This window comes from Microcebus murinus, chromosome 19 (genome assembly GCF_040939455.1).
Source record: "Microcebus murinus isolate Inina chromosome 19, M.murinus_Inina_mat1.0, whole genome shotgun sequence".
NCBI lineage: Eukaryota > Metazoa > Chordata > Mammalia > Primates > Cheirogaleidae > Microcebus > Microcebus murinus.
Genome location: NC_134122.1, coordinates 5,898,484 through 5,925,416, shown reverse-complemented (window position 1 = coordinate 5,925,416; position 26,933 = coordinate 5,898,484). Strand labels below are relative to the sequence as shown.

The window sequence follows — 26,933 nt, the reverse complement described above, 5'->3', positions numbered from 1 at the left end:
AGGGAAAGAGGACAGAGACAGAAGTGCTGGCTGGCAAATTGGGAGAAAGAGAAGATAATTCCTGTCCCATGGACTCTGTTGGCCAACAGAGCCAACTGCAGCCTTAAGGGACCAAATCCAGTCTGTAGAAGCAAATGACGATGATGGTGATTGCTCTGCAGTGTGAAAAAGAGCTAATGTTATGAAATGGGTTTAGAATTACAAAGTCTCTTGAAAGCCACCTTTCCTTACACTCACGTCTGGGGAGGAGCTGCCTCCTCCACCGATCAGCTCTCTGGGGCACAATCTCCACCATTCCCCACCTGCTTCCTAAACAGCCAGGTGCCAGTGCCATTTGTTGACCATTAAAACAAAACAAAAAGCATAAAACAGAGTGTCCCTCTGATCCTACTGCTGAATAAGTTTAATAGCATATTGCTTTTCTTATCTTTCAGATATTCATAATTCTTATCTCAAAATATGTATTTATACAGATTATTTAATTGTTTACACCACCTCTCCAAGTTTCAGGCATAGTTGCATAGCAGAGAATTTTCTATAGTATTCAAGGCCCTTCGACAACATTTCTCCCTTTTACCCATGCAGATTTATCTTCCAATATACCCTGTCCTTCCTTAAGCAAATCACTCATTTGTTCAAACCACACAGGCAGGTTGCCTTTGCCAAGCACTTCTGTGAATTCGAGTTTCCGTTCAAATTTGCCTGCTATACAGAAATCTCCTTTCTTCCTCCTTCCCTCCTTCCCTTCATCCCCTCCTTCTCTCCCTCTTTTCTTCCCTCCTTCCTTCCTTCCTTCCTTCTTTTTCTCCTTCCTTCCCTCTCTCCCTCCTTCCTGTTCATCCTTGCTGGTTTAAGTCAAATGTCACATTTTCTGCAAAGCCTTCCTCACTACCCCAGGCAGAACTGTTAATAACTGCACCCTCACCTTTGTTCTGGAGTCACTTTAGCATTTAGTTTAAACTGCTCACATCATATCATGACTGTAAGTGTGATTCCACCTTCGAGAAGGGAGACTGGCCCAAATAAAGAAGGATGTCATTCCTTCTTGTTCACCTAATGACTGAAACGATAACTAGGCAAATGAAGTTTTCCAAAATGCTTCCCGAAATGACTGATAGAAAAACCGATGCAGACAGGCTACAAAGGGGCCCCCTGATAACTGAGAGCCACCTGTGTCTCCAAGGTCATTTCAAGTGCACTGGGGACATCATAGCAGAGTACGAAAAGCATGAGTTTGAAAGCTAGAGAGGTGGGGCTTGGAGTTTGGCTCTGTCCCCCTTTTGTCTGATGTTTCCCTCTGGATGTTCTGATCCAGGATCATATTTTCAGCCCTGAGCCCTGGTCTCTTTAGGGGTAAAATGGGACAACACCTGTAGCCTCTCACAGGTGTGTTTTGGCAGGGAAATGATGTGCTACGTGTGGGTGTTCCTGGTACTTGGAAGGTGCTCAAAAAGGGCTAGTTTATTTTTATTTCATTCTTTAGAATGCCTTCAATGCACCTATGCAAAACTGCTTTTTTAATCTCTCTGCTCCTTATGTCAGCTCTGTGTCTGCAGGGCCCCACCTGTACCCCATACAGATGTGCCTGGTGGAGCTTCCATTCTGCTCCTCGCGCCACACGGCTGCTTGTGTGGACGCCCACCCGAAACCAGCAGTGGCGTGCTAGGTCCTCTGGGCAGCCTCCCTGCCTCCTCCAGCACTCGTAAGCTACTCGGCTGAGACTCTGGAACACCAGCAGCGATTTGCCCCAGGACGGTAAAGACCTAGTGGGTATTCCCACGCAGGTATGCTTCCACTTGATGTCCTCGGTCACTCTGCTTTCCTGTCATTCTCGCAGCACTGAGCACAGAGTAGATGCTCAATGAGAACCTGAGAATTACCTGTCATCTGTGGGATGAGGTGGAGGCTCGGGGAGCTCAAATGACTTGCCTGAGGTTTAACAACACGATGTGTCCCTTGTCAGTTACCAAGAGGCAGGTTTCCTGACATAACACCTAATTCCTGCTAGATCATCAGGAATGACCAGGCTGGGGGAGCAGCTGGAATGTAAGTTGACGAATGCCACTCACCACCAGACATGCACGGACGCTGCATCCGATGAGAAGACAGTGCCGAAGAGCCTTACCTAGCTAGCGCCAGCCTCAAAAAAAGAGATTCCCTGAGATGCTACGCGATATTTATAGTCCTGAAGGCCAAGGACTGACAGGTGCATTCCCAGAAAAGGGGAGGCTGGCTCCAAGAGGTCTGTCGGCGTGGCACCCAAGTCACAAGAGCCTCAAACTCAGAACCGAGAAGGGAGGATCTTCTGCAGGAAACGCTTCCATATACTCATACACTATGTGTAGGGCACACTTGGGCCACCAGGCAGCCCCTCCCCACGTTACAACCACCCCATGAGACTGCCCAGGGGGGGACCAATCTATCCAGGAGAGCCACATCCACGTCGAGGGAAGAGAAGCTGCGTCCCCCAGTCCCTCTTATGGACTGCTTTCAGTTAGCATATGTAAATGAGTCGGTACCTGGAAAGGGCCTACAAGGATGGTAAGTACACATGAGCACAAGCTATCCTTGGGGCCTCACTGTTCTCCCACCGCCTGGCACCTCTCCTTATCGTGCCAGACTCCCTCATTTGACGCTCGATAACATCGCAGTGAAGAGCCCGCACTGAGCCACACCACCCACATTAAAAAAAGCCCCATTTCCACCAACTATTAGCTGTGTGTTCTCGTGCACATTACTTAACCTCTCTGTGCCTCAGCTTTATTAACTGTAAAATAATATCATTAGTAATCATACCTCGTAACGTGGTCTAGATAGTCTAAGTAAGTACAATATACTGCAGGGCTCAGCCAAGGCGTGGCTCGTAGCAGACACGCAGTAAATGCATGCCGACAGTGGTCACAGGGACAACAGAATTAGCAGCAGTGGTGAGAGCATCAAACCAGGGACACCAAAACTCTTCCTCCCTTCAACCGCTGGCTGGTTATATAAAACAGTGCTGTTACCAACACAACTTGCGAAGCGCCTCCTTGTGTAAGACCGTAACTCCTCCTGTGTTCCAAGCAAAAAAATTAAGACACGGGAACTAGCAAAGGACATGCATTTCAGATACACTCTTGAAACCAACATGCTAGAATCCCAAGTTCAACGGATGGTTTGTGGGGATGATGGAGATGGTGCCTCTGAACCAAAAGTAACGCAAAGAACCCGGGACCCTGGGTCACACGACTCTCGGCGGTATCACCCCCACCTCCAAAAGAAACGGTGACGAAGATGCCCAAAGGAAAAAATTCCAGCAGGTCTCGCCAGTGAGGAGGTTTCTGATCATCATTAGAAACCCGAACCCCCGGGGGTACAGGCAGCGCCACACGCTCCTCTTGGTTCATTAAGCGCTTCTTGACCTGATTCTCCTCTGAAAGCCAGACTGACTGGCTGAATGAGCAAGTCTAAGAATATCAACCCTGCACATCATCTCTGCTGAGATCAACAATGCTCCAGGAGCCGACCTCTGACCTCTCTGGGGATGAATGGCAACTGGGTTTGAGAATGTCTTGACCGCGCTGGAGCCAAACAAATACTCCCCGAGGCCTCGGGACGGGGGTGCGTGCAGCTGCTCCCCTGGACTTTCCTTTGTGTCCTCCCGACGGACGTCTTCCACCTTCCAAGCCGAGGGCCCCTGCAGGGGCTGGACACAGAAGCTGCTGCAAATAGCGCTCGTCTCCAGGACTGGAAACCAGGCATTTTTGTCCCAGCCCCATGCAGGTGCTGAATCGGCTGAGCCACCTGAGCTCTACGCGCACCATTTTCCCTTTAGAAATTATGAGCCTACACAGGCGCCTCCCCCAAGGCAGACTCTGCACGGCAGAAGCCTCATTAGATGCTTCGCTGCAGGAAGGATCCTGTGGTCAAACAGGTTGGAGAGATTCAGCTTTCTGTCTTCTCTTCTATTCCTCTCTCCCCCTTGGGAATTCATGATGGCTATTAGCATAGAAAAGCCCTGGGAAGTCCATTGGAAACCATTGGATCGTGTTTGATCCAGACTCCCCCAAACCCATTTGGTAACCAACACACCATCCGCCCGTCTGTCAGTTCCGCCACCCATCTGACTATCTGGCCGCTGATAATTACGTGCCAGGCCCTGTGTGAGGCCCTTCTGCTTTTTTTTCTCCTCCTTTCCTTCCTCTTACCTCTCCATCTTCATCATCCTCACCACGCTTGCTACCGTTTGGTCAGTGCTTACCGTGGGCCGGGCCCTGTACCAAAGTCATCGTATCTGTTCTCTCAGCTTCTTCTCTCTGAAGCCCTATGCAGTCGGGTCTGTTGCATTTATTACATTACGAACAAAAAACCAGAGGCACCGAGAGGGAGCGGATGGGCCGAGGCAGCACAGCTCATAGATGACAGAGCTGGACCTTGAACTGGGACGGGCCTCGGAAAATCCCTACTGCGAGAGCCCTTTCTGAGCATGAGACATGCATTAACATGCCCTGAGAGGTGCCGGCCTGGACTTTCTAGCCCAAGCTGAGCGGCCTCTTTACCACCTTTACTCTCAACCCCTCACTCAACCTCAGCCGCTGTAACCGCCCGCGGAGGCAAAGCAGTGAGCAGCCAATGACATTGCAGGAGAGACCAGGAGACTTCAAGGCCTGGAGAAGAGCTGCCCCCCACGCCCACCCGCCCCCTGATTCTTTAGGAAGTGGGGAGGTACCTCCCACGCTGGTCTAAGGCAGGTAGAGACGGGCTGATGCCAAGGGAACACCAGGAAAGAGGAACCGCAGGAGGAGAGAATGGAAGGGGAAGGCCAGATAAGAGATTGTTCATTTGACTTTTCTTTGTGAGCTGCAGCAGCAGCTCCAGCTCCAGGGCTGGCTTCTCCTCGGCTTTGTCCTGTGTATAAGTGCCTCTCTGGGGCTGGAGCACTGGTTCCTCATTCTTATTTCTGACACACGGACCACTCTGGGAACTTTGTCCTCACCCCAGAAAACTGCATGTAAGTCACAAAACTTTGCATGTCCTTGTAGGGAGTTGATGGCTCCTGGGAAATGCATCAGTGGACTCCGGGGGGTGGGTGGCTGAATTTCTCCCCAATTTTGCAGGAGGCAGCTAATAGGTCTCGCGCTTTATACAAAGGACCGGCATGGGTGAAGTCAGAATCCCTAAAGACAGGCTCCTATTAGCAGCTCTGACGGCTGTTCTCATGTGAAGTCATGGTGACGTGTTTACCGGCACTGTGGCTTTGAGGACGTGGGCCTGAGAGTCAGAGAACACTCAAGACAGCTTGGCAGGGGGCAGGTTTTCAAGGTGGCAAGAAGGTCAAACAACCTGGGGAGGTGCTAGGGCATTCCAGATCGTAAAACCGAGAAATCGGTCACTGAGAAGTCCAAAAACACATTTTCAGCCCCTTTGCCCAACAGCAAAGAATCATCTCAGAATAGAACGAGGCTTCTCTCTGCTAAAGCTTTCACCTCTAGCTTCAGGCCAGGAAACAAACAAGACTAAACCAACGAGTGGGCATTAGTCACCACAGGGTATCCTCTGGACGCAGTGCCAAGGGAGACAAAGAGGTAGGAAATACACCTGCGTTTCCAGAAACTATACAGCCTAGTCCTGCAGACCAGACAGAGCTAGGAGGGACCCAGAGCCAAGATGTGCCAAGCTGTGCAGCTGAGCCTCTCGTCCGAGGGGATTAGCCAAGGGGCTGACTGCTGCAAGATGGTTTCTTCACGATGTCATGGCCAGGCAGCTGGTGGCAACGGAGAGCCTCTGACAGGTGGGATTTAACTTCCCAGATTAGCAGTGTCCTTCTGGGACACTCTGGGGACATTAAAAGAGGAACCACCCTGAGTGACCTCATTTCCTTTCTGACTCTTGCATTGCAGTCTATTTTTAAATACTTTTAAACAAACCGTATGTACCAGTTGTTATTTGCCAGACACTTCCTAACCCCCTTGTATCTTAACTCATTTAATCTTCACAACAATCCTATAAGGTAAGTCTTGTTACTATCACTATATGACTGATAGGGAAACTGAGATAGAGAGAGGTTAAGTAACTGGCCTAAGATCACACAGCTTGTGAATGGTGAATCCGGCTCCTGAATCAGACTCATAATCCCCTGCTACGTTGCCTCTCTAGGAAAAACATGCTTTTCTTAAAAAAAAAATAATAATATATATATATATATATATGATCTCCATAAAAAATAAACTTATTTTTATTATAATAGCAATGTATCATATTGGCTAAAAACTCAGATATTGGAGCCATATCAAGTTTGGGTTCAAATTCTGGCTTTGAAATTTTCTGGCTGTGTTGCCGTGGCTAAGTTAGTTACTTAAGATCTCTGAATCTCAATTAATTCCCTTATCAACTGGAGGCAATAACACTCTCCTCACATGGTGGTTATAATATAATAATATACCAATATTATAATAATACAACCACATACTTAAAATATTCCCTGGGCTTGAGTCCATTTATAAGTGTCTGAGCTCTCTTCATGGTATTTAGAACTTCGTATGACCCTGTTTGTTCATATCTCCACTAGAATGCTAGGCATGTAAGTGATTAGTCACTTACCGCTGGTTGACTCCCAACTGTCCCAGCTTCATGAACCAATAAATCCTCATTTTTGCTGAAGCTAGTTTGAGTTGGATTTCCATCTCTTAAAACTAATACAATCTGGCCGGGCGCGGTGGCTCACGCCTGTAATCCTAGCTCTCTGGGAGGCCGAGGCGGGCGGATTGCTCAAGGTCAGGAGTTCAAAACCAGCCTGAGCAAGAGTGAGACCCCGTCTCTACTATAAACAGAAAGAAATTAATTGGCCAATTAATATATATAGAAAAAATTAGCCGGGCATGGTGCTGCATGCCTGTAGTCCCAGGAACTCGGGAGGCTGAGGCAGCAGAATCGCTTGAGCCCAGGAGTTTGAGGTTGCTGTGAGCTAGGCTGACGCCACGGCACTCACTCTAGCCTGGGTAACAAAGTGAGACTCTGTCTCAAAAAAAAAAAAAAAAAAAAAAACTAATACAATCTGGACGAATACAAAATTAGCTGTAAGAACAGTAAATACACAAACACACACCTGCGTTAAAAAAAAAAAAAAGTCCTAGTAGATGTCTTTTGTTTATTTTTTTAGCAAATACTTTTGTAGAACTCACTGTGTGCCAAACACAATTCTTAGCACTTTAAAGACTTTAACTCGTCCATTCTTTACCAGTGCTATGGTACTGACATCCGTAATATGCCCATTCTACAGATGAGGATATTGAAACTCAGAGAGTTTACATCATTCATGGCTACTTGAGTGGGAGGACCAGTGGCCAAAGCCACACTAGTCTGATTCCAAATCCTGTTTCCTTCCCTCTGCCTGCTCTGCATGACCAAGGATGTTGGTGCATTGGTTAACTAAAAAAATCCTGGAAATCTACTAAGAGCTGGCAGCAACATGCAGGTGCCCACATTCTAAATCTTGCCTCAATGCTGAAACCTCTTCTGAGGCCCAGGAAAAGCTTTGTGGGCGGTGAACATGAATTCCAAAATACTGTTCCAGAGAACCCCACTGCTGCAGCGCCATGCCAAACAGACTGTACACGCTCCAAACTATGTTCAGACCCAGACGGACGAACGCTGACCCGAAATCAACCTGCCACACCCCACCCCTTCTTTGTTAAATGATAATAGTATTTGGCAGAGAGAGTGGTTTGCCTCTTCTACAAATGTCTGTAAATGTATTGGGCTGGTTAGGCACGAATTTTGTCCGCACGTCCACCTAGCACAGGTCTGAACCCGACACGTCACGATTCCATAAAATATTGACGGTGTTTGTGCGCATCTCCCCAACAATACCAAATAGAGCTCGGTGCGGAAATTCACAGATTCCAGGGTGGCCATTTGTTTTAGGATTACCACGCAGACCTCACTTCCTTGGAGACTTTGTGGCTGGCCTCAAAGATGAATGCGCCTTTTAGAACCAAAATAGAATAAAGGGACAAAAGGGAACTGAAGGATTTAAAATTAGGATAAAAAAAAAAAAAGAAGAAGAAGAAAGGAAAAAAGCTTGGCACCGGAGCGGCCTGCCTTAACCACCGAAAACTTACCAATGATGCCCAACTTTCAGTGTGGCGTGTCCCCATATGTTCCCACCCTCCCACTGGGACCTAACATTTGCAGGCACTATTTATCATTCTGGCTAGTGTTGTGCTCATCTGCCTACCTCGCTAAGCAGCCCTCGTTGTTATTTTTATAATTACTGGGAGTCTTTTTCATGTTGCACTCTGCCAGAACTCCGGCTCACCACACACCTGTTCTGTGCAGAACACAAGGAGAGATGGGGGCGGGGGGAGGGGGGTCTGGCGGCAGAGAGAAGGGGAGACAGCCTTTCCTGCCTGCTATGAAAAGCAAGATCCAGAATAAAACAGCAGACCAGAAGCCACTAGGTACCTTTTTTTAAAGGCTGTACTGTGTGCCAGCACTTTATTTAACAAACATTCTCTATGTTTGTTTGAGGGTTTGTTTATGACTAACACTGTTTTGATTTTTTTTTTTTTACAAATATTCATTCATTGAGTCTTCATAATGACCAGCAATGAATATCATCATCATCCCCATTTTACAGATGAAAAAGTTGAAACACAGAAAGGTTAAGGAATTTGCCCAAGGGCACACATACAGATGGTAAGTGGGAGATTTGAACCAGTCTGAACCCAGGTACTCATCTATGAAACTATTCTACCATGCTTCATTCTAAAAAGCATCACTGTCATCACCAAACTTCATCATCTCCACCACCACCATCACCACCACCACCACTATCACTAACACCATCACCACTATCACCACTGTCAACACCACCATGACCACCATCACCACCACCACCACCACCATCACTAACACCATCACCACTATCACTAACACTATCACCACTGTCAACAACACCATGACCACCACCATCACCACTATCACTAACACCATCACCACTATCACTAACACCATCACCACTGTCAATGCCACCATGACCGCCACCATGACCACCACCATCACATCATCATCCCATCATCACCATCACCACCACCACCACCACCATCACCACCATCACATCATCATCCCATCATCACCATCACCACCACCATCATCACCACCATCACCACCACCACGACCACCACCATCACCATCAACACCATCATCACCACCACCACCACCATCACCACCATCACCATTACCAGCACTGGCACTGGCTCACAGAGTAAAAGTATTCATTGAGCTCTTCCCATTTCTGGGTACTGTGCTGGGTGCCATACAAACTATCTTATGCCATACGCTCCACAACACTGTGCTACTGATCCTGCATGACCTCTACTTCACAAATCTGGAAATGAAACTTCAGGGAGGTTGAGAAACTTCAGGGAAGGTGCCCACGTGGCCATACAGAGGCCCCTAAGATTTCCAGTGAAAACTCAGAGCCAGTCCTGCCTGGCACTGAGGTGAAGATGTGTATGCATTTAACTCCTGTGCTCCCATGGCGAGACGCAAGGGCTGGAGGCACCGCCCACAGGGCATTTCATCAGACTGGTCCCCTACTCCTCACCCCCCCACATTACAAGCCACTGCTAAGACGTGAGAGATCACCCTGCTAAGCTGGGCCAAACTTTGTCCATGTGACCCTGCTTCCGACGCCTGCCTCCAGAGCACTGCCCCTTTGACTGAACACCACTGTGGGGCTGGGCATCAGGCTTGGTTTTCAAAACTTCCAACCCTGCTCATCTCTTCTCTCTCCTCCAAGTGCATGTGACCGCCATGTCATGCTTCCATTACCACAGGTTAGATCCTATCTGACACCAGCCCCCACCTTCAATCTTGTCCCCCATCTAACGTAATGTGTTCTCTGCAGAACAGCCACGCTGGTCTGTTTAAAGGGCTAAACACGATCGTGTTTGTCTCCTACATAAAGCCCCGGGGTGCTATTTTTTTCTCTTTCTCCCTCTTGCAATAAAGTCCCGCCCTCCCATCAGTGCTTGCAAAGCCCAGGGGTGTCTGGCCCTTCTCTACGTCTCTCTCCTTCTCTCATTGGCTCCTGGCCCTTCTGTCATTTGTCTGCTTCCCTGACAACACACAGGCATGTGAGCGCCATGACACTCTTTGCCTCGGTGGGAAGGGTCTCTTCCTCCCTGACCCCGCCTCCCTGCCCACCTCCTTCCTCATCTCAGCCTCAGTGTCCCTTCCTTGGAGAGAGAGTCTCCTAGCCCCTACTGTTTCCTGTGGGCTGGGGACCATCGCCTGCCTCTCCAAAGCTTGTAACTTACTTCCATGAAGGGAAACAAAGTTGCTTTCCTTGTCCATGTAGCCTCAGTGACTGACCTGGTTTCTGAGACAAGAGCAGAGGCTAAACAACCGTGTTGAATGAATGAGGGAATGAATTAATTATTAACCATAGACTTAAGTGAGAGAGAGGGTGAGGTTTGAAGTGGTTTAATCACTACAGACCTCACCTGCTTTGCCACAGATGACCGGGTCAAGTCTTTCATAAATAGATCATGGGGTGTAAGGACCATCATAAAAATGTTTGAAAAAACACAGCATTTCCCCTTCTCCAGTAGTATCATATAAACTCCCAAAAGTCTGAATTCTGTGTAAGGAGATAGTTGTCTTACTTAATATAGTAATTGCTGGCTTGAGTTAGACACATCTTTATTTTGGACAGTTGCTTTTTCTCTGCTATGAAAAGTGAAGGATCCATCCCTCATATTAACACATCATCCTCTTGGCATGCTACACGATTAAGGAGGAAATGTGATTTTTATTTTATTTTTATTTTTTGGAAATTGATATTTTCCACAAAGCCAAGAAGAGCTATCAGAATAAAAGGATGTTTATTTGGGTGAATCACCAGCTTTGCACAAATCCCAAGTGCTAATTGCATAATAGGTCTTTACAAAATGCCATAATATGGGTTCGGCTGGCTTCTCTGTTTTGGGTTTGAAAAATAGATTGTTTAATAACCCATCAAAGCTATATGTAAACCAAGTAAACAATAGAGCAGATGTTGACTGCTGTCTTGTGCCTTGTAGACATAATTAAAGACAATGAGACACTCACGGATTCATATAACAGAGGACAAAAACAAACACAAAAATCAGTATAATATAAATGTAAACTGCCTTTGCTGGACACCTGCTTTCTGAGTCCATAATGCTGTATCATGTTTCCTGTGATGGAAAAATGTTGTAACATTCTTTATTTACTTATGTAAATATGCACATTCTGCTCTCTACTTTTCAGGAAGATTGTAAAAGGCAGCCTTTTCCATTGAATATCTGTTTCAATATCATTACTACCGACTAGCACACGCTGGACAGTTTGAAAAACAATTTTTCATAGGCGTAAATGTTATTATAATAAGAAACAGCCGACACTTTCATATTTATTTTAAAAAATCGTAAGCCCTGGCTTTTGGGGGGGGTAGAGTAGGGCATTATTCATTTGTCTTTGCATTCATTTCTTCACACATTCATTTAGGAATTCTACTAAATTGACATGCTTATTTCCTAAAAGCCTTACATATCTTTTTTTTTTAAGTCAAGAGCATTTCCTAAAATCAAGATTTCATCTTAGACAAAAATAATCCTGTTGACTAGAATATTTAAAGTATCATTCTAATTTTCTAAATAGTCTCTTTTCCCCCTCAAACTCCCACTCAGTCTTCTGTTGGTTTTCAGTTCTCAGTTCTATAGGAAAAGAAATATAACTACACACAAAATGAAGGCATGATGTAATTTAGAGAACACACGTGCAATCCTAAAAAAAAAAAGCCAAAACAACCACCACCACAAACCCAGAGCTTTTCTCTGCTGATATCTTAAAAGAGGGATTGAGGTCTCCAAATAAAATATATGATTATATCATTATTTTCTTCCAATGAGAAAAAAGAAAAAAAAAAAAAAGCTGAGGTTAAAATTAGAGCTTTCTATGGCTTACTAGAGAGAAGAAAGTTTCCTAGATCCTGAACTCTCAATCTAGAAAATAAATGTCCTCGTTCCTTTTCAAGAGAAAGCGGTGCTCTTTTATTCAGCAAATAATTGAAATAATAATAATAATTTTTTAAAGGCCTCAAAAACATCCCGTTGTTTAAAGAGCACAAGAAGCTCCTGTTGCCCTGCAGAGAACAAATGGTGATTCGGCTCACGGTAAAGTCACCCTCTCCCTTGTCTGTCATTTTTGATGATATAAGGATTCTAATGTGACCTGCATCTCTTTATGCTAATAAAATAGTTTCAGCCCATTGTCACAGACAACACCATAAAGCATAAACACCAAATGGGAAACAAATAGGGCCGTGATGCCACCGTGAAACAAACCAACCAAGCCTGAAACACCTGAGATAGATCACACCCCCTCCTTCATTCATTCTTTACAGAAAGGCAATGAAAACGTCTCTAAGTGAATCTGATTACACACACACACACACATACACGTGCACACGCGCACCCCATCTCAGAGCTCAGGAAGGTTGTAAAGCTCTGAATCCTTTTGATTTATGAAGCAGCCTTCACTGCACTGAGCCAAACAGCATGGAAAGGCAGGACCTCACTCCCTGAAATTCCTTTATTAACATGCCCAGGCCCCGCAAGTGAACAAAAGCAGCGGTGCGGGGTGTATAAATCTTTGATATGGCGCCGGGCAGCGACTGCATTTCTCCGTTAGTTGGAGAGGCCCTCGGCACAACAGGGATTTGGGGATTGGAACTGGCTGCAGAGAAGCACACTCCATCATTCTCGGGGCTGACGGCAATTCTCCCCGGACTTATTCTCTTTCCTCTCCCTCCCCCCACCAAGTCCAGCAGCCTCCTGGTTTGGTGTCATTCATTAAACACAATCTTAATGATGGAACAATCAAATCGGGAAGAGCTTCAGCGTTGACAGACCTCCTGAACTCTTTTTCCCTCTTTGATGAATGAGTTCTACCTTTAAAAGGAGAGGAGGGCCACTCGGATAAGTGGAGCTGCTCTTCCACGGTGAAAACCTAGCAGAGGTCTCCGTAAATCAGGCAGAACCAGCCCTGGGCCTGCACAGCAAGGAGGGGAGGATGACAGGAAGGTGCAGGACAGTGCTCATAAGTGCCGGTGCTGCAGGGAGAACGCCTGGTTTTCAATATCACTTTCCCACCTACGCCTCGGACCCCCCTACTAAGAATGAAGCCATTAATATCAACTCCCCGGAGGCCTTTTGTGGGGGATTAAATGTGATAATCCATGTAAAAGTGCTTAGTCGTGTGCCTGTCACACAGTACTCCATAAAAGTTATTGATTATTTCATTATTTTAATTATTTTATTATTATGATCATCGCTGTTGAGGACGGCTGGAGTCTCTGGTTAGCTCAATGGCCTTACAAGCGGCATCTCCTACCACGGCGTACAGAGAGAGATTCATTTCCCTGAATGGAACCAAAAGGAGTTCTTTAAAAAAAAAGAAAGAAAGAGAGAGAGAAAGAAAAGAAAAGCAAAAAAGAAAGTCCTCAAGAATCCTGAGTCACATGTTCTAAATGGAGACCCCCAGTGGAAGGTTCTGCCATTGCACCGTGAAAGAAAGAACTTCTCCACTCAGCCCCTTCCTGCCTGAGCTGCACACTGCAAACCTTTGCAGGCGGTGTGGGTAGGGGGGCGGGGGAGAAGATAGGAAGAAAGCAAAAGAAAAAAAAAAATTGCATAGATTTATACAGATTATTTGGATGAGAGAACCTGTCTGCAAGTTTAATCGCAGACAACAGAGAGAAGCAAAGCAAAACCATTTTCGGGAGGCGCTTCTGTGTTTCCAGAAATTCGAGGAGCAGCCCAGATGAAGACTGATGTGGAACTAGAGTCTCTCTCGCACCTCAGTGTTTTGATGCAGAATAAAGAGGACCGATGCTCAGGCAGCAGGAACACACCCCCGGTCTCGGGCCAGACCCAGGGTCTGAAATGACTATCACAGTCCACCCTGAAACCAGGTCACCTGCTCGGATGACAGCGCCCTGCCCCCGGGCACCACCAAGCCCCGGGTACTCTCCCCAGGGCCTGTCCGCACATGAGCAGGCGCGGCCACATGAAAACTTATGGGAATAAACTTCAGCATGTGCCGCCCCCTGCCCTCCCCTTCCTGCGTCACAGAATAATGACATTCTGAATGGAAACGGATGAAGCTCCTGCCGTGTGATTCTGTCAGCTTTTGAAAGTAAATAACTTTGCTCCTGACAAGAGCAAGGCAATTTTTATTTTCCCTCCTCCTGCACCGAGCATTAATTGAGCTGTGCAGCAGCACTGCAATCCCACAATGCCAGCAGGACTGACAGCTCGCTGGAGGAAGGGAGGGAAGAGACCTCAGACGACCAAGAGGGACCAAGAACCCAAGGCAGACACCCCACACCCCATCCCCTGTGTCTGTGTCCTGGGGAGGACCTGGGTGCGTTTTTCATGTTAACTTGGGAGAAACAGAAAATAAAAGTTGACGTCCAGCTTCGATACACAGACCCTAATTTTCTTTAACACACTCATTCCTGCATTTCTTCCACAAACATCTATTGGCTGATCACGGTGTCCCGAGCACGGAACTAAGCATTTCTATCTGTATCTCACTTAATCTCACAAAGAACAGTATGAAATGATTATTCTAATCCCTGTTTTTCTGAAGAAGCAATTAAGGCTCCAAATCAAGTGAAGTGACTTGTTCGATTCAGCTGGATCAGCTGATTGAATAACAGAGCTGGGTTTAAGCCTTCGGGTCATGATTTCTGTTTTCCATGTAACTTCAGACACAATATTAAAACAAAAACATCTGCAAGATCCATTTTCAACAGAAAAAAAAAAAAAAAGGAAAAAAAAAAAAAAAAAAAAAACAAAAACAAAAACCTGTGCTTTGAGGGGCAGCTGACACCAACTGGGTTCTAAATAGATAGAGGACTCTCATCTGAAGTTTGTAAGACACTTGGGACGGACAGTTGCATACCCAGCGTGCAGGCCACGCAGCTCCTTCTGTTTTTAGGTGCCGCTGCTACACGCCATTCATGAAAGAGTCATCGAAGAGGGACATCTCTCAGTTCTCACCTTTCCACAAGAGCAGAGCTGGGCCCATGCCTGGATTGAGGCAGAGCAACAGAAAACAGAACTCCTGAAGGGAAGAGGGGGCATTCGTTATTGTTTTTGATAAGGGGAAGCTAGTCTTGGAGGTGCATCCTGAGCAAACATCAAACGCCAAAAGAGAAAAGGCTCATTCAGGCTAAACCCTTTGTGCATTTACTCATCAAGCCTGGGAAATATGAGGCACTTAAATCCTACAGCTGCCTGCACTTTGTTCCAAAGCTGCAAAGAAAAAAAAAAAATTAGTCATTACGTCCCTGGGAACACACACTAACCTTCTGAGTGCTTTTCACTCCAGCCCCACTTCCTAATTTTGATTCTGCGTGTGTTTAAACACAACATAAAGAAGAGGATCAAAACAGGGTAAGACCGCTCTTCAGCGAGAGCTTGGCTGAGTGTTAAAGACCATGGCAGCTCCCTCCCCCTAAGATCCATTGTCTCAAAGTCCTTTGCAAGCTGTAGATGTTAAATATACCGCAATTTTCCCTTACTGCATCCTCCGGGCTGCTGCCCTGGCAGAGGGCAAAAGACGTAACCTGGAGGAGGTCACCAGAGTCTTGCTCTTTGCAAACTGAGTCTGGAGGAGAAATGGGCAATTTCAGGCCAGGCCTGGCAGAGGGTTCCCAGAAAATCCAATGGACCAAGCCGTTGTTTTCCAAAGTGTGGCAATGCATCCATGGGTCACAGGTGAACCATGCAACGGACCACCCGCGAGGACAGGGCCTTTGCTTTGCTTACTGGGAGAGTTTACAAGAACAGCTGGCACCCAACAGGAATTCAATAAACATGGAATGAATGGATGAACATGTGAATGAACTGATATTGATTTCCATGGATCCTGGAAAAAATGATATCAGAGCTGTAAGTGGCTATTATTATTATTTTTGGTTTGGACAAAGCTATTTTTAAGTTTAAAATATAAGTAAATTAACATATATCAAATGGATATCAACAGTGATAATGAGTAGAGAGGCAGAACTTAAGGAGGAGATGCTTGCTTGAATGCCTGAAGTCTGAGAAACACTGGGCCAAGTTCATTATTGCCACCTTGACAAGCCCATTGCGTATGCATCTTGATGAGGCTTTGATACCAGAGACCAAGAGGACTGAGGGTACTCTGTGATGAATGCTTTACAGTTTTGGTCAACACTCTCTCTCCACCTCCTCCCCCCAAACCCGGTTGCAAGTATTGGCTCTTTTTCAGCCAGGACCAGTTCATCAGGGCTCCACTATGCCAGCAAGGCAAGAAACAGCAGTGAAATCCTCTTTGCCCAAACCCTCTCAGGAGCCAAAACGTCCCAACAGTATAAGCTCTTTCCTAACCCTATGCCAGGCTCTCGGGGACTGAATTTGGGGATTTTTTTTTTTTTTCAGAACGGCCGCCTCTCTAACAGTTACTCCCCACAGGGGCAGCCAGCCTGTGGGTTCCATGCTCATTTCCCCAGCTTGCATTCAAGGCCAAGGCCCTCCTGAGCCATTGTGCCTGACACCTGACCCTAGGTGACACGGCTGCTCTCAGTGGTGGGGCTAGAGGGGGCAGGCCACAGCACGGCGACAGCCCTGCAAAGTTCTCTCTCAGGCAGCTCCCGGAAATAGGAAACTTTATTGATGAATGGAACTTTCTTTGCTTTTCTTAATTGAATTAAACGGCACCCTGGGACACCTCTCCCCATCCATTAAAAAGGTCTCTGCAGATGGGACAATTACGCCCACACACCCGTCAGCTCTGCCTCATTCAGAGGATGTCATCTCCTACCCATCACCCAGCCCCCTTAGGCACAGAGGCACCAACCTGATTTTGTTTACAATGCTGCAATTTCTTTCTCTTCCAGAAGACTATTATTTGCCTGACAAACTACACTGTTTTCACCCAGGCCAATATGAATAAACAAGCATTATGTTTCCTCTTGGGGCAGAGAGCCTGGTTAAATGAATCAGAAAACCCTAAAAAAGATTGTCTACCCTCAGTCCATCAGCTACTGGACAATTACTCAAGGGCCGGCTGTAAGGAAAACAGATGGCACGTGAGCACCGATAACACGGGCTTTCTCTGCTCCGGCAGGGGCAGGAGTTGCACGTTCTGACACGGAAACCGCCGCGACATGGCAGGCGCCGTGGCCGCATGGCACAAGGCTCAGGCCTGTGGACAGACGGGTGCTTACAATCTCCACAAGCCAAGGTCGGATCGAGTCATTTGGAAGCAGAAACGACCCAAAGAAACCCAGCCCCGTGTCCTCCCACCCTGCAGTCCATAGGAGAGAAGGGAGCTGGTATCCACAAAACCCACCGTTCCATAAGTTCCTGAAATGGGGGGGGCGCACAGGATGACCCCCAGCCGAATGGGGGCCTTATCTGGCTAGTAACACCCCCAACAATCCATGCACTCTCCCCTTAACTGGAAAAGACCAGAGAAACAAGACAGACGGGTTAACCCATTTAGGACATAGAAGCTCTCCAGAAAGAGACGGAGGGCCTATCTTCCATCAGGCAGCCACCTGGGCCTGGGAACGTGCTCATTCCAGCCACTTAAATCCCATTAAACAATTCAGACGTGAGGATAATCTATCCTAATTCTTTTCTGTGTTATTGACACTATCGACTACCCCCAATCCACGGCACTATCTAATAAATCAACATGGGATTAAGCCAAGAAGAAAGAATGTGATAAAATGCCATTTGCCCCCCTATAAATCATCAGACTGAGTACCACGAGGTAAGGAACTGCAGTGAGAACTGAACTTTCCTATGAAGCCGCAATTGAGAAGGCCTACCTCGCGTTTCCCAAATTTATAACCCGGGGTCCATCCCTCCCCTCCTCCAGCCTTCCTTCGAGATCCCATCTTCCGCGGGTGACTCTGCACCGAGAATCACTTTCTAATTAAAGACAGAAAGGGTTGATATGCAGGTTTCAGTTCAATTGCTTTCGATCTGAAGATGTCCACAGTGAGCAATGGCTTCATTTACCAGGAATTACCCTTTGTACAAACCACTTCACTACTTAAAACAAACCGCATGGATCATCATTAAGTGGGAAAAATTACCAATCTTCGGATATTGACGGTGGCATGGCCCACTTCAGAGGCCCCTTCCCCTCCCCCCAAAAAATACACCTTTAATGTGGATTTCAAGCATTTGACTTATTTTTAAATTTAGGCGGATAAAAAGGTTCTGAGTGGACAGGACTTGACGGATGAGAAGCTTTCCTAGAACAGTCCTGGAAGACACTGATGGTGGCTTAAGAGCAGGGGAAAACTCAGTTAATATGCTACTGATCCTCTTTTAGGGAGTTAGAACTCAGTGGGGGAAAAAAGCAAAGCTCTGGGGGGAAAGTGACAGGCAGTTTGCATCGCAAAACAAACCTCCTCGTCTGGCTTGTGGATAAACTGTACCTTACCATGAGATGGGTGCTCTTTGGTTTGCCCCCTGTGACTTAGGGTGGAAGGAAACCATCCTTAGATTCTTATGTCGAGAGAGAGAGAGAGAGAGAGAGACAGACAGACAGACAGACAGATAGTGTGTGCCTGTTTACTATTATTCTCCACAAAGGAAACAAAATAGGTTCTCTCTTGACCTAGCTTGTAGCAAACTCCCAAATATGGAATTTGTATTCAGAATATCACTTCTAAATATTTGTTATGGCTGCCAATATTTCCTTTAAGCCCCACCCCCCACCCCCTTTCCAGAGCAGGGGTGTTTCCCCCCGTGGGAGAGCCTGGAAGATGCTGAGAAGATGCTGTGTTTATCCTATATACTTGCCCTTCTCATGGCAAGAATAACCTCTCACTCAAAGTCGCTATCTTAAACAGCAAGACTGTTTCAATGGGTACCCAATGGGTACCCCCTGTGGAACCGTGGCAAGATTCTGTGCTGGGGAAATGTGAGTTGGAAGTTTAGTTGTGAAAAGAAGATTGGCCACGAAAGAAGACACAGAACAAAGCCACTGCAGAGTCTCAGGAGCAGGAGTTGAAGCACGGATGGTCTCTGGGCTGCTACTGAAGCCAGCTGCCCCAGTGATCACTTGTCCCTTCCATCTGAAAGGGGTCTGCGACCATAAAACATTCGCTATGCACTAGATGTGTATAAATATGTGTGTGTGTGTGTGTGTATAGAGATATGATGACATCATTAGATCAGATATCTGCATATCAAAAGGACTATTCAACATTTGCCCATTCTTGCAGTTCCAAACTGGAGCAACATCTCAGATGCTGAGAAAGAGAGGAAAAGGAGAGAGAGAGAGAAAAAAAAAGAAACTGTAACTGTAAGAAAACATCTATCTAAAGGAAAGTTACTGGGAAATATAAATAAATGAAATCGAGTAAGGGAAATAATGTAAACACCAAAGCTGCCTCTTTGTTGGCCTGAATAATAAGTTATTTGTGGCAAAAGGGTTATGTCCTTTACACTTGGTCATTCAGAGTAGACTGGGATGCTGAGGCACCCCAATTGATTTTTGTTTTTATGAGTCGTCTTACGGATAAATCTGGGAGAATTTAGGAAGAAATGTTGGGTGTTAGTGCTGAGACAAATAAACTGTATGATGAAATAATTCTCCTTAGATATCAGATAAAAAAAATAAGCACCAGGGGAAGCTTCATGCCAGGAAAATATATTTCAGGGAAGCCTCGATGGCCCCTGATCAGGGTTTATGGATTTATAAAAAAAAAAAAAAAAAAAAAAAAAAAAGAATGATAAATGCTGCCAAACAGAATAGCTGTGTTTTAATTATTTTCTTGTGTGATTGGTGATTCTGAAGTATTCTTATTTCTAAATGATTATAAACTAAAAATATTTCCAATGAAGATGATACTTATCTCAAATGTTGCCTGATTCATTCATTTGATCAACTTACTTTGAGAGTACAGAGTAGCCCTCTGTTCACCAAAATTAGATAGGGATCCAATAATAGTTCCAGATTAACAGCAGATAAAAAAGAAATACAGTGGCGATGGATGGGCAGAAGATGTATAAATTTTATCAGTAAGTAGTACGTGGTGGCGATTAGAGAGAACTGTTTCACACTCTTAATCAGCAAATTGTCTGGGTTGCTGAATAAAAGCAATGACATGAGGATTCTGCAGACTATCGTGACAGTAATGGCCAGCAGAGATGACCCCAAGGTAGATCCCGTCCACCCTGACAGTGAGCTTCCAGTAAAGGCGAGAGGCTTAGCTGGAAAACCTGATTCTGGATAAGACAGGCCGAAATAAATGTCTGCCTGTGTTACACTTCAGGCATTTAGTGAAACTCACATGAAATACACACACACACATACTCATTCCCGATTCCAACATTGTACGAAAGCATCGCCTTATAAACACTTTCACTGAAAGCATTACGAGTCCTTTCAAGGGGGGGTGGGTGTATTACAAAGAACGTTTCAATATCCAGCCCCCATCTATCTTCATATAGAACCACGATGCTGATTTAATCACTTGTAAATATTTGTTATGGCTGCCAATATTTCCTTTGAGCCCCTCCTTTCCAGAGCTGGGGTGTTTTCCCTCGTGGGAGAGCCTGGAAGATGCTGAGAACCTTGCGTTTATCCTATATACTTGCCCTTCTCATGGCAAGGATACCCTCTCACTCAAAGTCACTATCTTCTTCCCTAAGTTGTGCCTAAACCGGCAAACCAATTTAATGATCTAGGAGGCAGAAACATGGATGTATCTTCAGTAAAACAACACACAAAGAAACTGTAAGAACACTGAATACCTTTAGCATTCTACTTGTTAGGTAACGCTGTTCAAATTGATTCATGAATAACATGAAAGAAGTGAATGGGGAAGGCAGAGGATCAACTCGTATTAATAATTTTATTGAATCCAACAGAGGCTTAGCGTCTGTAGAAATGCTCGTTGTGATTCTCTCTGGTGGAAATAACTGGTGTAAAATGCACACGCATACACACACACACACACACACACACATGCTCACTGCAAAGGCAAAGGAATGGTAGAAGAAGATGAATCAGATAATATGTTATCAATACTCTCTTGGGCAATGTTTCCTGGCACCATTTACTTAACGAGAAATGAAATAAAACAATATTCAAAAGAACTGTTTCATTCCCATAGAAATGTAAAAAAAAAAAAAAAAAAAAGAAGGAAAAAAGGCTGTTTCCTAAAAGACTTGTAACAGAAAACACACCTAAGAAATATTTTCCAAAGGCAACCAACTCGGTAACAAATCACCCAGATGTTCAAAACAGAACGCTGACGTTTTGTAAATACATAGATTCCTTTAACACAGGTTGGAATGGAGGGTGTTTGGGAAGGATGTGACACTCAACTCTTGCAAAGGAAGTTCTGGTAACACACGCATGTTAACAAATGGCACTCTTGAAGTGAGTCAGTGGACAAACAGGTAAAATGACTATGCTCCCTGTAAACTCGCCACCCCCCCCCAACAGGATGGAGAAGGGAAGAGGATTTCCCTCTGCTTGACAAGACCCTTCTAACCCTTCAGTCCCCAGGCGTGGCCCCTGCCCAAGGAGGGAGAGCTGGCCTGCCACCCTGCAGGGCGGTTGCTGAGCTATTTCCCAAGCCCAGGAACCACCTCTGGAAGCAGCCCTTCTAGCAGAGAGAGAAAGGCAGAGACAGAGGGTCCCAGGAAAACACCCGGAGAGAGGCAGGCAGTACTGCATCAAAAGACTCTGGAAGGCAAGCTGAATGGAGAAATAAAACAAACGCAGAATCCCTCAGCAAGACCCCTAAGGGGACTTGAAGGAGGGGGTGGGTGGGAGGAAAACACACACACACACACACACACACACAACCCACCCTTACAGATGCCAACAAAGACAGCACCCTAAAAGGCTCACCTTCATCCCAGCACTGCTGGGGAGTTTGAAGGCAGATTCTGAGGCTGATACGCTCCAGAAATCCAATCTCTCCGATCCCATGCGGGCTGAAGACAGCATCACACAAACTTAAGAAAACAAAAATACTACACACACACACACACACACACACACACACACACGTTTTTCCCCACTCCCCATTAAATCAGCTGAATTAAAACTGCCAGCACCTGCATGCCTCCACAAAGATGCAAACTCTCAGCATCAAAGGGGTCTTGGGCTCAGATTGCCCTGGGCGCGCTGGCACAGGAGAGACGGTAGTAAGGCAAAGACAGTTTTCCATTTCAAACTCCCCGTACCCAGGATCGGAATCAGGCGTTTCGAGTATTCAGACAGGTGCAAAAATATCTCCCAGCGCAAGGTGTCCCGGCCCCAGCCCCGCAGACGAACGGAGGCTTCCATCCACGCCCCCGGCCCGGTGCAGGGACCCCCGCCCCAGGCCCCTGGAAGGCACAAACGCGCGGCCCCGGCGCAGCCCGGGCGCAGCCCACCGGCGCGGGCACCGGGCACCGGGTCTGCCGAGCCCGGGAAGCAGCCACCGAGGGAGGACGCGCCTTACCTGCTGTAAGTACATAAAAGTCAAGGCACACGAGAGCTGGGGACACATGCCCACGTTGGGGAGCGCCACGCAGGTGGCCCCCGTCAGAGGATGCTGCATCGTGTCTCTCTGGCGCCCGCCGAGCCCGAGTGGGGACGCTCGCATGCAATCACGTCGCTCTTTGCCTGGTCGCTACAATTTTTTTTTTCTTCTTTTTAATTTTGCTGATTATCTAAGTCAAATACCGGTGGGGCGGGCTGCCTCTCTCTCCCTCTCTTTCTCTCCCTCCCTCTCTCTCTCTCTCTCCTTTCTCTCTCTCTCCCTCCCCCACCGCACCCCGAGAGTCCCTCCTCCCTAGCCTTGGGGTTTGCTAGATCCCAGCGTTCATCTGCCTCCAACTAAGACACTTGCGGGGGACCAGGAAACTAGTTGGTTTCCTTCCCGGCTGCACGGCTGTGCTGGTTTGTTGGGCCTGCTTCTTGATCCCCCTCAAAGTGTGGGGTGCCCCCCGCCCCGCGCCCCCGGGTAGGTCACAGGAAGGAGCAAAGGCAACTTCTCGGAAAGGTGGGAAGGGTGGGAGCCCCCCTGCAGAGGCGGGATAGAAGAGGGCTAGGCGGGAGGGGGGGTGGAGAGGGAGGGGGGTGGAGAGGGAGGGGGCAGAGGGAGAGAGGGGGTGGGGGGAGGAGGAAGAGAGAGAGAGAGAGAGGGAAGGGGGGAGAGGGAAGAGGGAGAGAGATTGACTCACACTGAGGCTCACTCCGTAGGTGCTGATACCGCCTGTGTCCTCATTTGTCAAGTGGGTCCAGGGCCAGGGTTTTTTGTTGTTGTTTTTTTTTAATTCTTCCCTCCCCTTGGCCCTTTTTTTTTTTTTTAAGGAAAAAAATAAAAATAAAAGCGAACCAAAACAAACAAACAAAAAGGATTCACCAAAATTTAAATTGGATCTGCGAAAACCTCCGCGGGCGGGCGAGCGAGCGCGCGCCCCACCTCGCCGGCGTCAGGGCGAGCCGGACAATTAACGCGATCGCCCAGCCGGGACCGGAGTCGCGGGTACTGGCGCTGGCGGTCTGTTTGCCCGATTCGCTGGCAAAAAAAAAAATAAATAATAATAATAATAATAAAATAAACACAGAAAAAAGGGATTCCCCTCGTGCTGAGACGCCAGGGGCCGGGGTTGGCGGGGGCTGGGGCTGAGCGCGGGAGGGAAGGCGGTCCCGCGCCCCGGCAGCGCAGCGCAGGGCGGCCCCGCGGCCACGCACCTGGAGGCTCCCGGGCGCAGCGCTCGCTCGCGCCGTGCCACGCCTGGGCTGGGCAGCAGCCCCAGCACCGCGAGCCAGCCCCCGGCCCGGCCGCTCTGCGCGAGAAACCGCCCAGGCTGCTGGACCCACGCGCCAGCTCAGGGTGAATGCAAAGGGGGCTTCTCTCCGCCTGGAGTCCCCGCTGTTCTCAAATTATAAATGCACACGGGGTAGGGAAGTCCCTGTCTGATAAGAGATTACTCTGTCGTCGGCTGCAGCGAGCAAATTGCAACGGTTTATTTATTTTACATATATATATATATATATATATATTTTTTTTCCTTGCCTGGCCAGCCCTCCTTGGCTAAATTTACATTCTGCTCTTGCAGCAGGGTCTCCCCCTCCCCTTTTATTTATGTAATAATTATTATTCACTAGTAGATTTTGTTAGTCTTTATGCAATAAAATAGGATGTGATCTGCAAATCAAAAGAAAGAAAACATTAAGACTCTAACTTGTCCTGGGTTCCCAAGGAGGGGAGGGGAGGAGATACATTCTTAGCAATAGTAAAATCATGATCAGGAATAGTAGCTGTGTTTTTTTATATAGATTTTGACCTAGTGATTAGATTTTGTTGTTTTGGTTTTTATTTTCTTTTTATTTTCAGAGCAAGAGGTCAATTGTCTGCACAGCATCTTTTTTGGTTGTTGGGTTCCCTGAAAGAAACCTTGCTGAGAGGGCTTGTCACTGCCCTGCAGGACAGAGCTGCCCCCAGGGGGGATGGGGCTCTCCCTGGAAGGAACATTTAGGGCAGGACCCTGGGACGGGCCACTAGAGACATCCCCAGTGGACCTCCCTCTGCAGGGCTCACCCTGACATTCTAGGCCAAGTGAAGGCTGGACTGAGCCCTCAGCCACAAGGCACAGCTCACTTTGCAAGCTAATCAAAATGCTTTCTGAAAAAAAGGAAACTAATTATTCCGCAGCTCTGCTTTTTTGTTGTTCTGTTTTGAAATAAATATAAAGTCCTTACCAAGCCAAACACTAGGCCCCAAACTCTGTTTCTTTCTACTTTTCCTCTTGCAAAACCCATTCCCCCAATAACCCTGGGGCATGCACAGCCCATCAATTTAGTAGGGACACAGCAGCACGGTTTAACCCTAAGCAGAAGTTCACATGGCAAACTGGGGGAACACAGGCTAGTATTTTGTGCTGCTTTTTTTGGGAGGGGGCAGTGATTAGTTTGAAGAATTCTTGCTTTGTGTTAGAAATCACATTCATCAGACAAGCTCTGATTTATAAATAAACAGATGCCCTCTTTCTCTCTTTTCTTACTTTCTACTTGTCTTTTATTTTATTTCATTTCATTTCATTTTGCAATTCACAAAACCAAAGACAAAGTCACTCACAAAACACGCGTGGAATAAAAGGCCAAGTTTCTGCCTTGTCAATCCTTACTCTCCCATTCTTTTTTTCTTTACTTTTCTTTTTTTATTTTTTGTTTTTCTTTTTTTGTTGCCTCAAGCAATTTGCTATACTGAAGGGTTCGCACTGTTTTCCTTCATTTTTTTTTTCTCCCTGGCATTGAAAAGGCTTGCAAATACCCCCAAAAAACAGCACATAACTTTTTCTTCAGCTCATTTTCATAAGAAACATGATAAATAATACATGGCACTTTAATAAGACCTTATCTGAGTGGTTTAATGAAAAACAAATATATTATGTAAAGAACCAATAACCGCTCTGGGCTGCACTGAGCTAACACAGGCTTTCCAGATCGTTTTCTCCCCAAAGTTGGAAACCCTTAACAGTGATCAGATTCCTACAGACTCATTTTGCAAAATGGCTCAGGCTTTCCCTTGAACTAAGGTCTTCACAGTTAGGCTGCAAATCTACAAAGTAAAACAACGACGACATCCAGATCTCCTACATCCATGTCCAAATCAGGTGGAGCCAACCTCTGTTCCCTGGACAACCAAGCCTGAGCACCCTCCACCAGAGCACGCAAACACAGCCGTGCGCAGAGACACAAACGCGGCAGCCACAAAAAGGAGCGCGCAGGAACGTTTTGCCATCGATACTACCAGAGCTTGTTCATCAGGAAAAGAGCATCCAATGCCCCCAAATCAAATGTTAGCACCATATCTGCAACCATTGCTCACTTGATGACAAAATCTTGCCAGCCTTTTACGCAGCATCTGGGGATACTGAATCTGAATTCTATCTCTACAGAGACTAAGAGAGAGCCATATTGATGCTACTGGCTCCAGAACAATCCTGCTATATGGATAAGTGGGAGATCTGGGTAAAGAAAACACTCTCGTCTCTCTCTACAAAGAATCCATGGGCAATCACTGTCACTTGGGTGCATATATTGCCTGCTCATTCAAGGGCCACCCTGCCTGCCTTTCAGCTACAAGGACCCTTAATTGAGTGGTTATAGGGACCCTGTAGGAAGCTGTAAGAGTGCAGGAAAACTGGCCATGAATAATGCCATTGCCAAATGAAACTTCCCTAGGCAGAAGGCAACTGCCCGAGTTTTAATCTGACCCACACAATAATATTATAATATTTTTTCTTCCTCCAAACTTGCCAGCTATTTAAGAGAAGAAAATAAATAGGTATTTTTAATTCTTTTCTCTTTTTCATAATCTGTTATTATAACTTCCTAAGGCTGTTAAAATAGCAGACATTTCACTAAATGATCTTTTCGATGAGAGTCGTCATGCCTCAAAGCAAGAAAGACTCACGTTAGACAGAAAGAAGTATTATGCTTCTTGATCTTAAATGTAATTATCTATACCAGGGGAGCTCCGTGGGAATGCCAAAGTGTGGCTTAGAAGTGTTTCACTCTCCCTTCCAAGGTTAATACTGGCAACTACGTATTCTCAGCCTTCACTGAAGTGAGCAGGAAAGTATCTTTAGAAAACTTTATGACTTAGCTCTATCCCAAGCACTTTGATTGACTGGCTTGTTCAGACACTTGAGTGACACTAATACTCAGTGTTGATCTCATCCAGGCACTGTTCTTGTCCCTAGGTCTGCATCGGCGGGGAAGGAACAAACAAAGACCCCTGACATCAGAGTGTACATTCTAGTGGGGGAAGGGAGCAGAAAATAAACAATAAAAGCCAAAAGTAAGTAAATTGTATGGTATAATGGAAAGTGATGGGTGCTGTGGGGAAAATA

The 26,933-nt window shown here is 46.4% G+C and overlaps 1 protein-coding gene across 23 annotated transcripts in view; it reads right to left on the bottom strand.

Annotated features, from left to right (window-relative positions):
• Nucleotides 1–26,933, bottom strand: part of RBFOX1 (RNA binding fox-1 homolog 1) — a 1,966,619-nt gene that overhangs the window by 335,242 nt on the left and 1,604,444 nt on the right. The window contains exon 1 of one of the 23 annotated variants that reach the window (XM_075995081.1): nt 22,529–23,124. The exons of 17 other annotated variants lie outside the window; for them this stretch is intronic. In XM_075995081.1, the coding sequence (XP_075851196.1) occupies nt 22,529–22,672 (144 nt within the window). In that variant the 5' untranslated portion in view covers nt 22,673–23,124. Of the gene's footprint in view, nt 1–22,528; nt 23,125–26,933 lie in introns of those variants that run through there. 5 more of the 23 variants (XM_075995077.1, XM_075995078.1, XM_075995084.1 and 2 more) reach the window with 5 other exon arrangements.